General features: G+C 47.1%; 1 protein-coding gene across 2 annotated transcripts in view; it reads right to left on the reverse strand.

Moving 5' to 3' along the window:
- The window catches only part of CD207 (CD207 molecule), a 50,156-nt gene that overhangs the window by 29,711 nt on the left and 5,918 nt on the right, over positions 1–14,527 (reverse strand). Inside the window, exon 1 of one of the 2 annotated variants that reach the window (XM_019827370.3) lies at positions 9,079–9,377. The exons of the other annotated variant lie outside the window; for it this stretch is intronic. Within the exon in view, the coding sequence (XP_019682929.2) occupies positions 9,079–9,169 (91 nt within the window). The 5' untranslated portion in view covers positions 9,170–9,377. Of the gene's footprint in view, positions 1–9,078; positions 9,378–14,527 lie in introns of those variants that run through there. 2 annotated transcript variants of the gene reach the window in all.

Below are 14,527 nucleotides of genomic sequence, written 5' to 3' on the forward strand. Positions count from 1 at the left end.
GTTAATCCTTATCAGCCCTTTTCTTATTACATCACTATTGTCTGTCTGTGCATCTCCCTCCTCCCCTGGTATCCCCCACCCCCACAGAAGCTGATGCTGTGAGCTCCCCTGGACAGATAATGTGAGTCAGTCATCATGGTATTACCAGTGCACAGCACCAGCCCCTATAAAAAATAAAAATAAATAACTGCCCAGGGAGCCAGGGAGAAGCCAAGGAACTGAGTTGGGATGAAATTGTGAAGGCTCCACACAGGCACCTACAGAGCCCCTGCTCAAACATCCCTCCAAATCAGACCCTCAGACTCCAGCCCCATGGAGCCGAAAGGCTTTGCTCTATCCCAGCAGCCTGACCTCCCTGCCATGTGGAAGGATGGGCTGTTCCCTCCTCAAGCCCCCAGTGGTCCATCTAGCGCATCTTGGGTGTTTAGTCCACCTGAGAGAGCTTTGCCTGAGCCTGGGTCTCTACCCACTTATATCTCTGGCTCTGTCTGACTCTGTCTGTGCTATGTCTGTCACTGGGGCCGTAGATCAGAAAGGGAGATGAGGGAACACCACCTCTTTCTAGTTCCTGCCTCAACTGTCAGAAGTTGGTATATATAATTAGCCCTCCTCAACTCTCTCCCCAGAAAACAGCTGGAAGCTCAGCCCTTACCCCAACCTGTAGCCTGTGAAAATTCTTCTCTTCTGTTCACTGCACAGCCCCACTCAAGCTCAGCCCAAAGAGATAAGGAGTAGAATCTCCCCCAGAGAGCCTGGGCTGCCCTCCTTGAGGGACTGCTGGGAAGGAAAACATGTCCTATTCTGGAAGAGATGGCTGGTGAGAGAGAGGTCCTGGGGACCCTCCACTGGACAGTTTCCTTGGGGAGCCTGAGGCCAGGGAGCCCTGGGCTGTTTTCTTCCTTGTGACCCAAAGATAAGTCCACCTGTATAACCCATGCAGCACCCTTGTGAAAATTAGCTCAGGCTGGTTTTCATTCCCCATCTGGCCCACATTCCCATCTGGGCCACAACCTGCCCAAACTACGTGAAAGAAAACTACATCCTGCTAGTCCCCATGGAGAGTAGAAACTCAGACTGTGAATAAGTCTGTGATCAGGCAGATGTCCACTTGTCTGCTCCTATACTCCAGGACCATGGTAGTGGCAGTGACTGTTCTTATGAGAACATAATGCTTCTTACTCCCATCAGGGGACCCACAACTCCCCGTGTCTCCCTCCAAAGCCCGACTCTGAAACTGATAGAGTCTATAGGGTAGCTTCAAAAAACTGTGCCTCCTGCCCCACTGTCTAGCATATCCTAGCCAAGATGGCTGACTACTCCTCTGTGCTCAGCTCTGTCTCCTGGGGACAGTCCTCGCTGCCTAACTACACCTGCAATGCTCTTTGTATATATCTAAAACCAGGAGCACCTGTCAATGATGCCTTCCTTCTTCCCAAACTCTTATCTCTGAGTCCCTGGTCCTCACTACCGACTTGAGGACCCTGTTATGTGTCCTCAAATGTGCATTCTAAATTAAAGATACCACTTCTATGACTTTACCTAAAGAAATTCTGCCACAGGGGCACCTGGGTGAAGTTGAGGGTCCAATTTCAGCTCAGGTTATTATCTAGCGGTTTATGGGTTTGAGTCCCACGTTGGGCTCCAATGACAGCTCGGAGCCTCAAACCTGCTTCAGATTCTGTGTCTCCCTCTCTCTCTGCATCTCTCCCACTTGCTCTCTCTCTCTCTCTCTCTCTCTCTCTAGCTTGCTCGCTCTCGCTCTCTCTCAAGAATAAACATTTTTTAAAAGAGAAATTCTGCCACAAGTGCAAAGTTGTGTGTCCAAAGATGGTTATGAGAGCATTTGTTGCGGTACCAAAACCCCTCAAAGAGCCCAAATGCCCATTAATAGGGAAATGGCATAATACTTTATGGGTGACCCATACTGTGGACTTCCATGCAGCTAATAAAAGGATTTTCAAGATATTTAAGTGAGGGAGGAAAATTGGAGGACAATATGAATAGTCATATCCATTTAGGATGTTAGGAACTAGAGGGCAAACATCTAACTAAATGCATAGGAACAGACCTAGGAAAGCCAAAAGGCCAACAAGCACTTGAGGAAATGCTTAAGATCACTGATAATCAGAGATGTGAACATTGAAAAAATAAAATATTCCTTTATGCTTTGCAGACTGGCACCCAGTGAGTGGAACACACCGAGTTCAATTCTGGAGCAGCCATTCTGGACAGCAAGCCAGCAGTGTTTCGGCAAGTTAGACATTTCATACTTTGTGACCCAGAAATTCCACTCCTGGGTATAGATCCCAAAAGTATTTCCCACAGGTGCTTATAGAAACCTGTATGCGGAAGTTCACTGTGGCATTACTTGAGGTAGTAGGGGAGTTGAAGCCACCTAGGTATCTTTCCCTGGAAGAACAGACAAGTAAAACAAGGCGGTCACATACCATGGAATCTGAAGCAACAGATTGATGTGCACAAAGTAACAGGGATGTATCTTTACAAAAATAATGTAGTGAGTGCCACAGTGACCCAGCATGGGTGTTGGAATTTAAGCAGAAAGATGTTTACCATGGTTCAATACTAGATGTCCAAGCCCCGACAGGGTGAGAAGGGGCCCCACATTTGGGCCAAAGGTGGGGGAAAAGCAAGACAGCAACATAAACTGGTTACACATCAGGGGATTGATCACATAAACCTTCTGAGGATTATAGGAGCCAGGTTTCTCCCTGTCAGAGAAGGCAATTATGAATACAGAAAACTAAAAAGAGCCCTGTGATATTGCATTGTAATTGGAGTTCTTGGTATGAACTTATGGGTCTCAATAAATGTAAGTGTAAATGTGTTATATACATATTCATATGAATATGTTCATATTCCCTGGCTCTGTCTACTAAGAGAGTCTTGTAGCTGCGATCCCTAGTAGCAATGGCCATAGCTAGAACCCAGATCTTGGCTTCTAAATAACATTATCCACTAAAAGGACCAGAATACCTTAGGGGGCAAAATGGTTGATTCAAGGGCTAGCACATGGAAAAGTACAATGGGAAATTGAAGCATCTTATGCCAGAAATGCTCAAATGATAAGGACATGTCAAAAGGAAAGAGGAATTTTTGACAAGGGTGCCAAGACAATTCAATGGAGAATTAACAAAGGTCTTTTCAACAAATGGTGCTGGAGTAACTAGATGTCCACAAGCAAAATACTGAAGTTGGACCCTTCCCTTACACCATATACAAAAATTAATTCGGGGTGCCTGGGTGGCTCAGTCGGTTGAGCGTCCGACTTCAGCTCAGGTCATGATCTCACACTCCATGAGTTCGAGCCCTGCGTCAGGCTCTGTGCTGATGGCTCAGAGCCTGGAGCCTGCTTCAGATTCTGTGTCTCCCCCTCTCTCTGCCCCTCCCCTGCTCATGCTCTGTGTCTCTCTGTCTCAAAAATAAATAAAAAAACATTTTAAGAAATTTAAAAAAATTCAAAATGAATCAAAGATCTAAATGTAAAAGCTAAAATTATAAACCTCTTAGAAGACAGTATAGGGCTAAATCTTCACCTTTGACTTGGCAGTGGTTTCTTAGATACAATACCAAAAGCAACCAAATACCATAAGCAACCAAAAAAATAGATAATGACTTATGAAAAGTAAACACTTTTGTATTTCAAAGAATACTATCAGGAAAGTGACAAGACGACACACAGAATGGGAGAATAGATTTGCAAAGCATATATCTGATAAAGGACTTGTATCTAGAATATGCAAACAATTCTTACAACTCAATAATATAAAGACAAGTGACCCAATTAAAAATGGGCAAAGGTCATGATCTCATGGTTCGTAGGTTCAAGCCCCATTTTGGGCTCTGTGCTCTGTGCTGACAGCTCAGAGCCTGGAGCCTGCTTTGGATTCTGTGTTTCCCTCGCTCCCTGCCCCTCCCCCTGCTGGTGCTCTGTCTCTCTCTGTCTCTCTGTCTCTCTCAAAATAAAAAATAAATAAACATTAAATTAAATGTTTAAACAACTCAAATGTCCAACCACTGATAAGTGAATAAACAAAATATGGTATGTCCATGCAATGGGACATTCTTTGGCATTAATAAGGAATAAAGTGCATGCTATAAGGTGGATGAATCTTAAAAGCATCATGCTAAATGAAAAAAGTCAGTCACAAAAGACCACATAGTGTAAACTTCCATTTGTATGAAATGTCCAGGAAAGGCAAAGCTATAAGAGACAGGAAGTAGACTAATAATTGCCTGGGACCTGGCAGCATGAGAAGATTGAGAGTAGAATAGTTAAAGTTTCTGGTTGGAGTGATGAAAATGTTCTAAAATTGATTGTGGGGATGGTTGAACAGCCCTGTGAGTATACTAAAAACCACTGAATTGTAGACATTAAATAGGTGAGTTGTATGTATGTGAATTATATCTCAACAAAGCTGTCACAAAAAAAGGGGGGGGACTCAGAAGCCAGCTGAAGGGACTCCCACTGACTACCTGTGGGACAATTTGCAAATTAAGTAAATAATTATAGTAACAAGTTATAACCCATTGAATAAAATAGGAACCCGTTGTACTTATTGATATAAACAATACGTAGAAAATTTGATGAGTAGCAGGATATATATGTAGTCTCAAATTCCTCCCTGAAAAACATGTATTAATTACAAAGGTAAAAAATACTAATTTTACAGAAAGAAGCCTAGCAGACACCATCTCACTCAAATTATCAAAGGTGACATCACCACTAATGGGATAAATAAAAATCATGCCCCTTCTGATAGGATACAATGAAAGAATTCAGCACCATTTCAGTGGTGTTCCTGCCAAAGACGCATAATCTGAATTGAATCATGAGGAAATATCAAACAAACCCCTGCTGACGGACATTATATGTAATAACTGGTCATGGAAGTCAAGAAAAGACTGAAACTGTTGCAGATTGAAGAATAAGGAGACAATGACAACTAAATAAAGCACCTAATCTTGCCTGGATCTTTTTGCTATAGAGATGTTGTCAGGACAACTGGCAAACCTTAATGAGGTCTGAGTAGTCCATGGCGAAAATGTTCACTTTATTATTTTGACGATTGTATCATGACTATGAGGGAGAATGTCCTCACTTGTTGGAAACAGAAAAGAAAGCATATGTCAGCAATTTATGCTCAATTGGGTCCTGGGCAGGGTGAGTTCTTTATACCTGACAATTTTTCTATAAGTTTCAGATTGCTTAAAATAAAGCAAGAAAGCATAATACATATAAAACAACTGGCTCATATTCTTCAAGAAATGTCTATGTTACAAAAAAGCAAAGAAAAGTTGATGAACTGTTTCCAGCTAATGGAGACTAACAGGAAGTGGAAAACTAAATACAATGAGTGATACTGGGTTAGATCCTAGACTAGAAAAAAAATGATAAACGATGTTATTGGCACAATTGGCAAATTTTGAATACGATCTGAAGATTATATAACAGCACGGTTACCAATGTTGTTAAATGTCCTGATTTTGGTCATTGCACTGTGGTCATGTAAGTAAAGGACTTCTTTCTCTGGGCATGATGTCTGCCACTTATTCTCAAGTGCTACAATAACCATAATTTAATAAATACATAGAGAAAGAGAACGATAAAGCAAATGCAGCTCAGAAACAGGTTTACTGAAGTTCTCTGTACTGTTCTTGTAACTTTTCCATAAATTTAAAATTCTTTAAAACTACACTTCTTAAAGTAACGTTTAAAAAACAAAATGAAATATAAAACCCAATGTGCATGAGTGAAAAGCACACACACAAAACAATGCATATTTTGTGAGAAAGCATAACACAGACATACACACTAAGCACAACTCAGTGGTTCCTTACTGAGGGGGGCGGGAATGGGAGCGAGCGTGCAGGCTAAAGAGAACAAATAAAGCGATTCTTTTAAAGACTGGAGTTGTTGTCTAGAGGAACAAAAGCCAAATTTCTGACCTCAAACTTCTGAGGCATCAGGTGGGATAAGAGTGGAGGCAGGCATGAAGAGGGGAAACCAGACAAACACACTGTTTTGCGTTTTATTTTTATGTTTAGTATTGTTTGAATTGTTTTGTGGTATAAAACTCATTCACGTATTATTTATGTAATTTTTGAAATAGAGAAAAAATGGAACATCCATATAATGCTATCTAGACAGCTATTAAAACTGAGATAGAGCGACATCCACTGATATGTAAGAATGTGATGGCCTCTTGTTAAATCTGTTTTCCAATGGCAATTTGCAGAGTAGCGGGAATAGTGTAAACCGTTGTTGAAAAACACATAGCACATGCAACGCTGTAACTATCAGCTGCGCTACTTAGAAAGGGAGGATTAAGAGAAGAACTTATATACATCTCAGCCTGATTATTTTACAATGAGTTTGTGTTAACTTGTAATTTTTAACCACAAAATGCATGAATATATTCTCATTCTGGAAAAGAATAAAATATGTATTGCTTTTAAGCAATATTACGTGTAATACTGTAGCTAAGGTAAGGAATTGTTTCTTAAAGGACAATTGGTATTTTTTAAAGGAAACGCAACCTCCTTTTCAACAAAACACAACTTCAAACAATAATGATTATGTAATTACGCCTCTATTAATATAGCAACAGTTTAAAATCGTCCGAATGCCCCATGAGGAGATTGTCGGTTTCTAATTTCGGTTCCCGATTTCGCCACCCTCGCTTGACACTTCGCAAAGTATAAGCCACCCCTCCAAACCCACAAAGCTCTCCAGATACCCAGCACATGAAGGTCCCTGTGTCCTTCCCTTAGTGTCTACCTAACAAACTTCAGCCTGAGGCTGTCGGGTCCTCACCTCCACTGGAAGGTCTTACCTTTCTCCAAGCCGGGGAAGGAACCTCCGTCCTCCTCTCCCCGAACCCCAACCTCACCACTCCACCCCACCAACCCCACGCCTTCCCCCACCTTCACAAGGCTTCCATTGTCTCACCTTCCCTCTCCCTAGAGGGCTCAGCACTTTGCGCGGTAACTCTTGTTCCGGAGACCAGTTTCAGCAGAGGCTTAGGGTGTGGGGAAAATGCTTTAAGGCAGTTTGGCTCGATATTAAGAGCAATGAAAATGTCCCTACCCTGTTGAGCCAGTAAGGATCCTAATGAAATAATCCTCCCCAAATAATTTGCTCCCCAAAGGAGCAAACGATGTGTTTGAAGATTTTTGTTTGAGCATCATTTTAATGCTGAAAAACTGGACACGGCGGACTATTTAACAATTGAACAGCTAAAGTAAATTACACTAACAAAATATCTCTCGGCCGTTGAAAAGTACGTATGAGGATCATAGCACACGGCAAATATTTAGGTGAGGCAAATGGAAACTGCAGAATACAAAACTGCATGTTCACCATGACTGAAACGATGCAATTCAAGTGTGCACCGAAAATAAGTCTGAGCGATTATTTTTTTCGTCTTTTTTTAAGAAGAGAAAGTGGTGAATTTAGGTTTGGGCACTGGGATTCTTTTCCTTCTTTCAATTCTATTATTGTTCTGACTGTATGACTAGTGTGCAAAGGCTGGAAGCGGCGTTAAAAAGAGCCTCAATATTGTCAATACGATTTAAAAACTGAGACAAGTTATTTTCAGCAAGAGGACCGCATTTCTAATGGAGGGACTCTGGCACCTAGACCTGCGAGTGGGGGCTGGGAGCTGGGAACAGGAGTCCCGGGGTCTTTTAGAATAAAGCCACGACCACCCAGTGAACCTGGACGAACCGGTACGAAAGGGACCCGCGAAGGGTCGTCCACTACCCATCTTCTCCGCACCCGCGACTCGGGTCCGGCTGAGCGGAGCCGATTGCCCGTTCGTTGGTTGAGTGAGTGTATTTCTCCAGCGATCCATCCCTTTAGACTACCTTCCCCATTAGCAACCTGCACGTCCCCACCGAGACCAGCCGCCCTGCTGACCAAAGCGAGGGAATCGAGGGAATCCAGGGAAATTGCGGGAAAGGCAGATCACTCTCGGTGGAGACCCTGCGGCGCTTTGTTTGGGTCGCGCTTGGCCTCCCCATTTCCGGCCCCGCCCCTTCCCACTCTCCCGCCCCCTCTCCCTGACCCTGCTTTCCCTCCCGGGCTCCTGGCACCCTGCTTTCACGGCTTCTGTTCCCCTCTCCCCGGCCTCCTTCTTCCCTCTCTTTCCCTTTCTGCCAACGCCACACACACACACACACACACACACACACACACACACACACACACCGCCCTCATCACCACTACCTCCTGCACTGCCTTCACCACCACCGCTCCCCAAGCATTTGCAGTATTTGCCCCAGAGGAGCAGACTCTAAAGAGGGTTCTCCGCGGAAAATCAGCAGGACCCAATCCCAAGGGGCGGGCTTTCGCGAAGACCTGGACGCCGGCCTGAGCCTCCCGCCTCCAACACTCCAGGCGGCGGCCTCGCCCCCGGGGAAGGGAAGGCGAGAGGCAGCTCCCAGGGGAAGGAACGACCAAGCATCATCAAGGCCACTAGAGACGGCGACCAGGGTGGGGGCCACCTCCACTTAGTGCCGTTGAGCGCTATCCGTCGTCTGTCCGTTTATTGGGGTTTGGGGGTCATCTACCAAGGCCAGGACTTCAGACTGGCGAGCCCACTTGGCCTATCTCCGAACTCCCAAGTTCTCCACGAGTATCAGGGGGAGGTGAGGGGAGAACGAGCTCAAGCAATACATTCTTGTTCTCCTAAAAATTCGTCGGGTCAGGGGCTCACAGAGTGACACACACTCCCCCAGCGCTCACTTCTTTCGGGGAAGGGCTGCGCTTCCAGCTCTCCCTCCACACACGTACAGGACTCAGAGACGTGTGAAGGGTGGGTCGTGAGTATGTTTACACCAACGGTGTGACGCTCCCCTATTGCCCCACGGCGCAGGCCGCAGATGTCTGCCTCGGGAAGCGAGAGGGACAAGCCCTTGGCAAAACAAATTCCTTCTCACTGTCCGGGGCAGTCTGTTGAATTATTTGTTTGCCGAAGAGGTGTTCCTTGCCAGAAAGAAAAACAAAAAAACAAAAAAACATATATATAAATGAAAGGGAATGGGATTCAAACCTACAAGAAAAGTAGGTAAGCCTTGTTCCGCAGACACACAGGCGCACGCACGCGCACGCGCGTCGGGAGCTCGGGCACTTGTTCTCTTTATCCATTGAAATTGCCTCGGACTCGTTTCGGGGCTCACGTCGCTGTCCCCTCCTTTCGCGTGGCTGAGGCCCAGAAGCGGAGGTGTCTCAACGCCACGGCCGCCAGAACAGACGGCCCTCGCTCCAGAGCCTGCCGAACCCATCCACGCGCTCGGAACTCGGTCCGGCCTCCCCGCGATCGCAATCCCCCTGCTGCCGTCCCCGCGCGCGGCCCGCTGCTACCAAGGACCTTGACCTCTCGCGGACCCCGTCGCCTCCTTTAGCTCTCCCTGACCTGCTTTTGAACCCGCTAATCCAGTCCGAACTCTCGCCCCGCAGCGATCCTTCGCCCGGGCCCGGCGCGCTAATTCCCACTGACCCCCGCCGCCTCTCACCGTTCTGCAGGCTTTGAAGGGTGCGGCCTTCGCGTGCGGTGCTATCCGGTGCACGGGCTCAGACCGCCCGGCCTCGCTGCAACCCACGTACACGCCCTAGGACCCAAACTAGCAGTCTCGAGTTGCAAACATTCTTTCCTTTCCTTTTTCTTTCTCTTGTTTCCCCTTACTTTAATTCGTTTCTTTAAGAAACCTATCAGACCCACAGAGATCAAAATTGTAGGTAACATACTAAGTTGGCGAGGCTGTTGGGGAAGCGGACACTTTCACACGAGGCTGGCAAGCAAGGAGGGCGCAGAAAGGGTAAGCTGAGTCGGGCTACCAAGGAGCAAGCGCCTAGGGTGACGGCGGAAAGGGCAGGCGGGAGAACAGAGGACAGTGGTGACTTCATTCCTGTTTTTCGACGGGAGCGGGGATGTCCGACATGCGGCAAGAAATTGGGGCCTCTGTGATGGGGCTGAGGATCTGGAAACACACCTACTTGTCATTTTATAATCCTTTGTGCTGGTTAGAATTTTTTCCCCCTCAGATGAATGTTTTCCTTTTTTAAAACAAAATTAAAATTTAAATTAAAAGTTAATGAAATTACTGGGGCGCTGGGTGGCTCAGTCAGCTGAACGTCTGACTTCAGCTCAGGTCCTGATACCGCTGGTGAGTCCCAGCCCCCGCATCGGGCTCCCTGTTGACAGCGTGGAGCCGGCTTCTCTTCCTGTCTCCCTCTCTCTCTGCCCCTCCCCAGCTTATGCTGTCTGGGTCTCAAAAATAAAAACATCAAAAAACAATTTTTTAAGTTAGTGAAATTAGTGCTCAACAAACACACTTACAAACAAAAGCCCCCCACCCCCCCCCACCCCCCCAAAAAAAACCCCACACACCTAAGGCATGGGTCTGCATGTCTGTTCCGGGGGTTTTTTGTTTGTATGTTTGTTTTGCCTTTTTTTTTTTTTCCCAGCCAACTGAACAGGAAAAAATGTGTTTCCTTTCTTAGATTTTTCTTTATTACAGAATCACTGAGGCTGCAGGAAAGCACCTCTTTAATGGAAGTTATTTTCAGGGGCCATTTTCTAGCCACCAAAACAAACCTGTGCTTGGGCACCAGGTGGTCTGTGTATCTCTTGCAAACCATCAGAGGTGGAGTGGCACCTCAAGATCAACTTCAGAGGTTCCCTGCCATGACTCCATTTTGGGTTTCACTATCCAAGAAGATGTTAGCTGTCTCCAGTAACGTAGGCTCCCTGACTGTGGGGATTTAGGTCTGTTTGGTTCACAAATGTCTCCTAGTGCCTGGCATCCTATTCAGAATATAGTAGTAGCTCAATAAATATCTAGTTCCCAGTAGATATAAATTCTTGACAACATCTTGGGGGTAATGGAATAGGTGCCCTAAGGGACTATCTGGAGGGGACCTTGGCTAGTGCTCAGGGCCTTCCCAGCATTCCAACAAAGGCACACCAGTCACCCAACATAGGCTACCACACAGCTTCTTGCCCTTCCACTTCTGAAGTCCTTTCTCAAGGTCAGAAGATGGAGAATTCCTTCCTACAGGCTCACCCTCACAATCATCCCCAGTTAACTCCCTGTTTGCGTGGCAGCAGGTGCCCGGCCACATAGTGGAGGGGCAGAAGACACTCCAATCTGGACCAATCTGACCCAGAGAGCAAGGAAGCTTCTTTGGGTCGAAAAGTAGGGGAGTCCCCAGAGCCAGGGTAACCACTGAAGGGGCGCCAGACATCATGCTTCCTGGCTTCCCTTTCCCCAGCTTAGTCTGGAATCCACCTTCGGGTGACGCTGATGGCAAATGACCCTTCTTAGGACAACAACATTCAAGACTAGCGAGTTCCCTGGCACTGGGGACTTGGGACTGGGGTAGTTGGTGACCCTGAATGTGCAGTGTGGCAGCAAGCATAGCAAAGAGAAGAAGGAACCGAGTCTACAGGGTAAGTCGCTGTGGCAAGCTTTTCTGAGGCACAAAGCAGGGGAAGAACAAATGAGCACCTGCCCTTGATGCAGGCATCAGAACAAAACGCCTCTTCAAACTTATTCTAACAACATTTAAAAAATTATTTTACTAGATTCATTTGAATTGCGACACCCCAAAATTCAAAAGGCATGAAACGATATAAAAGCCACCATTGCTGGCCTCCAGGCCACTCCCCAAAGGCGGCCCAAGGAGCCGCTCCGGCTCTCTCCTGGCCAGGCCTGGGGGGAAATGCCTGGGAAAGGTGGGAGGCCAGGACACTGCCTGTGGGGAACCCCCTGTCCCCAGGCTGCGGGACGCAGATCCTTCTGGGGCTTGAGTTGCCATTCCTTCCACTCCCAAGCCATGGACCTACACCTTGGGAAGGACCATGGGCTGGCTGGGGTTCCCCAACAGGGAAGGGAAAATCTGGCTTGGGGGTGGAAGCATGAGCGGCACTTTAAACACGGAAAACTCAGCAGTGTCCAGGCCATTGGATGACTGAAAGCAGGGTTCAAGTCTCGGCTGCACCGCCCACTGTCTTCACTGAGCTCGGTGTTTGCTTTCAAGAAACACGAGGTTGGATGAGAGCAGCTGATTAGCTATCCAGAGGCTTTGGCAGTGAAAAGCATTTCTCCTGAACCCCCACCCCCACTCCACTTAGGCAGCTGGAGTTGAGGGCCTGGAATCTGGATTCGCAACCCCCAGGCCAGACAACCTTTCCCTGTCCCTTGGGCCATGGCTAACCTTTTCATTCTTTCATCCATCCAGGTGGAAGGGAAAGGGGGATGAACTAGTGCTACCTGTGAGCTCTGGCTCTAAGCCCTAAATGATGAAAGCTTAAATTTACCTCCCTCTAGCACCCATTGAGGGCCAGGTATTAGATAAAGTGCTCCACACAGATTAACCTACTCCTCAAAACAACTCTGGGAGTTTGGTACTAACATTATCCCCATTTAATGGGTGAGGATGCTGAGGTACAGAGAGGTTAAGCAACCTATTAGCAAGTAGGTAGTGGTAGAACCAGGATTCTAACCCAACCTAGCCAAGAGTCAGGGCACTGAATTTTTACCACAGAGCCTCTAATTCCTACAAACCTCCCAGTCCAACCGTCTCCTCCTCACTGGACAGGAGTGGAAAGGGGGCTTCTAGAAGGTGACCTATTAGCTGGGGACAAATAGCCAGTGTGTGCCCTATCCCTGAGCCTCACCATGCTCCTCCCAGCATGGGAGCTGGGAGCTGGGAGCTGGGAGCTGGGAGCTGGGAGCTGCTCCCAGAAAACTTCCTACCTCTTCTGAGCTGCGAGTGGAGCACCCCAAACTAGGGGTACACCCACACTCCCACACAGATAAGGTAGAAACCACCCAAATGTCTATTAATAGTGAATGGATAAGCAAATGTGGTATAACCCATACAATGGAATGTTAATCAGCCATGAAAGGAATAAAGTACTCATATATGCTATAACATGAACGAACCTTGAAATATTATGCTAAGTGAAAGAAGCCAGGTGCAAAGGCCACTTATTGTATGATTCCATTTATATGAAAAATCCAGAATAGGCAAATCCATAGAAACAAAGTGGTTGGTTAGGTTGCTTGGGGCTGAGGTTGGGGTGGAAAGTTGGGTGACCGCTAAAGGGCACGGATTTCCTTTTGGGGTGATGAAAATGTCCTAAAATGTACTGTGCTGACGGCTGCACTGTACATCTGGACATAGGCTACATATTTTAGTATGCCGGTGAAAATACTAAAAACTTTTGAATCGTACAGTGTGTGAATTGTAGGATATGTACGTTATAGCTCGATAAAGCTGTTACCAAAACAACAAAAGCAAAACAACACATAGTGAACCCAGCCACGGTAAACTCAGGTTCTGCTCTTTGAAAGTCTGCATCCTCACAGTCCAGGTTTCTTTTGGTTTCTGGAGAGGCCACAGCTCCCCCTTGAACGTGCCAAGGTACCGCGTCACTCAATCTGAAAGTCCCCACCCCAGCGTCTCTGCGAGGAGCCAGGAGCCGCCAAGCAGTGCCAGGCTGGTGGAGTCCATCGCTGAGTGTGTGTGTGTGTGGGGGGGGGGGGGGGGGGGGGGGGTGGGCAGCCCAGTTCTCAGAGTGAAGCGGGAGGGAGGGGGAAGAGATTTTTGCCTTAGTAGCACTTTGGGACCTGGCACCTGGGTGTCAAGCCACACAGACCAGGTTTGTGACCTTGGTCTGTTTCCTCCTCTGCACAAGGAAGCAACCAAGTCCCACCCTAAGGGTTGTCATGACTATTTCATGACAGTGCAGCACCTTTTGGGGGGCACTTAGGCCTGTATCTCTCACCAGAAAACAAATAAAACGCTGATTGATTTCAAGAATGATCCAGATAAAATCAGACTGCAGTAGGAGTGAGTGAACTTTGTTTGTTAAGAAAGAAGGAAAATGTTTAGAAGATTCTTTCAAGTCTTTTCGTTGGTTCAAACTCTGCACCTGGATGGGATGGTAATGTCCTAAGAAAGACAAATAAAAGAGAGTGCTTCTGCCCCAGCACGGAGAGGGCTGATGGGAAATGGGGAAGGTAGGAGCCAGCAAGGGGAGTCAGAGGGAGAGAGGATGGAGAGAAACAGCCACGGAGGCTGAGGGGCTGGGTGGGAAAGACCGCGCGCAGGGAAGGGAGGATGGCTGGAGAACGAGAAGGAGAAAGGGGGCAGAAGGAGAAGGATGCGGTGGCAAATCACCAAAGGAGAGAGCGGGAAGTTAGAAGATTCACAGGGCCCTGCCAGGAAGAGGAACAGGAAGCCAAGAAAGCTTTGGGGGAAATCTGTCTGGAGGAAAGCAGGTGAGAAGATCACCAAATTAGGAGTCCCCCCACCCTCCACACCAAGTCCCTGTCCTAGAACCTGGGGGCACCCATTCCTGCGCTGGCGGCTGACTCTACCTCCAGCCCTGCCCCGCCAGCCACTTCCTCTCCTCAAGAGAATCCCGAGTCCTATGGGTGAAGGGAGCTTTTCAGATCAGGTTGGACACCTTGGAGTTGGGTCCAGTTGTATCCT

This window comes from Felis catus, chromosome A3 (genome assembly GCF_018350175.1).
Source record: "Felis catus isolate Fca126 chromosome A3, F.catus_Fca126_mat1.0, whole genome shotgun sequence".
NCBI lineage: Eukaryota > Metazoa > Chordata > Mammalia > Carnivora > Felidae > Felis > Felis catus.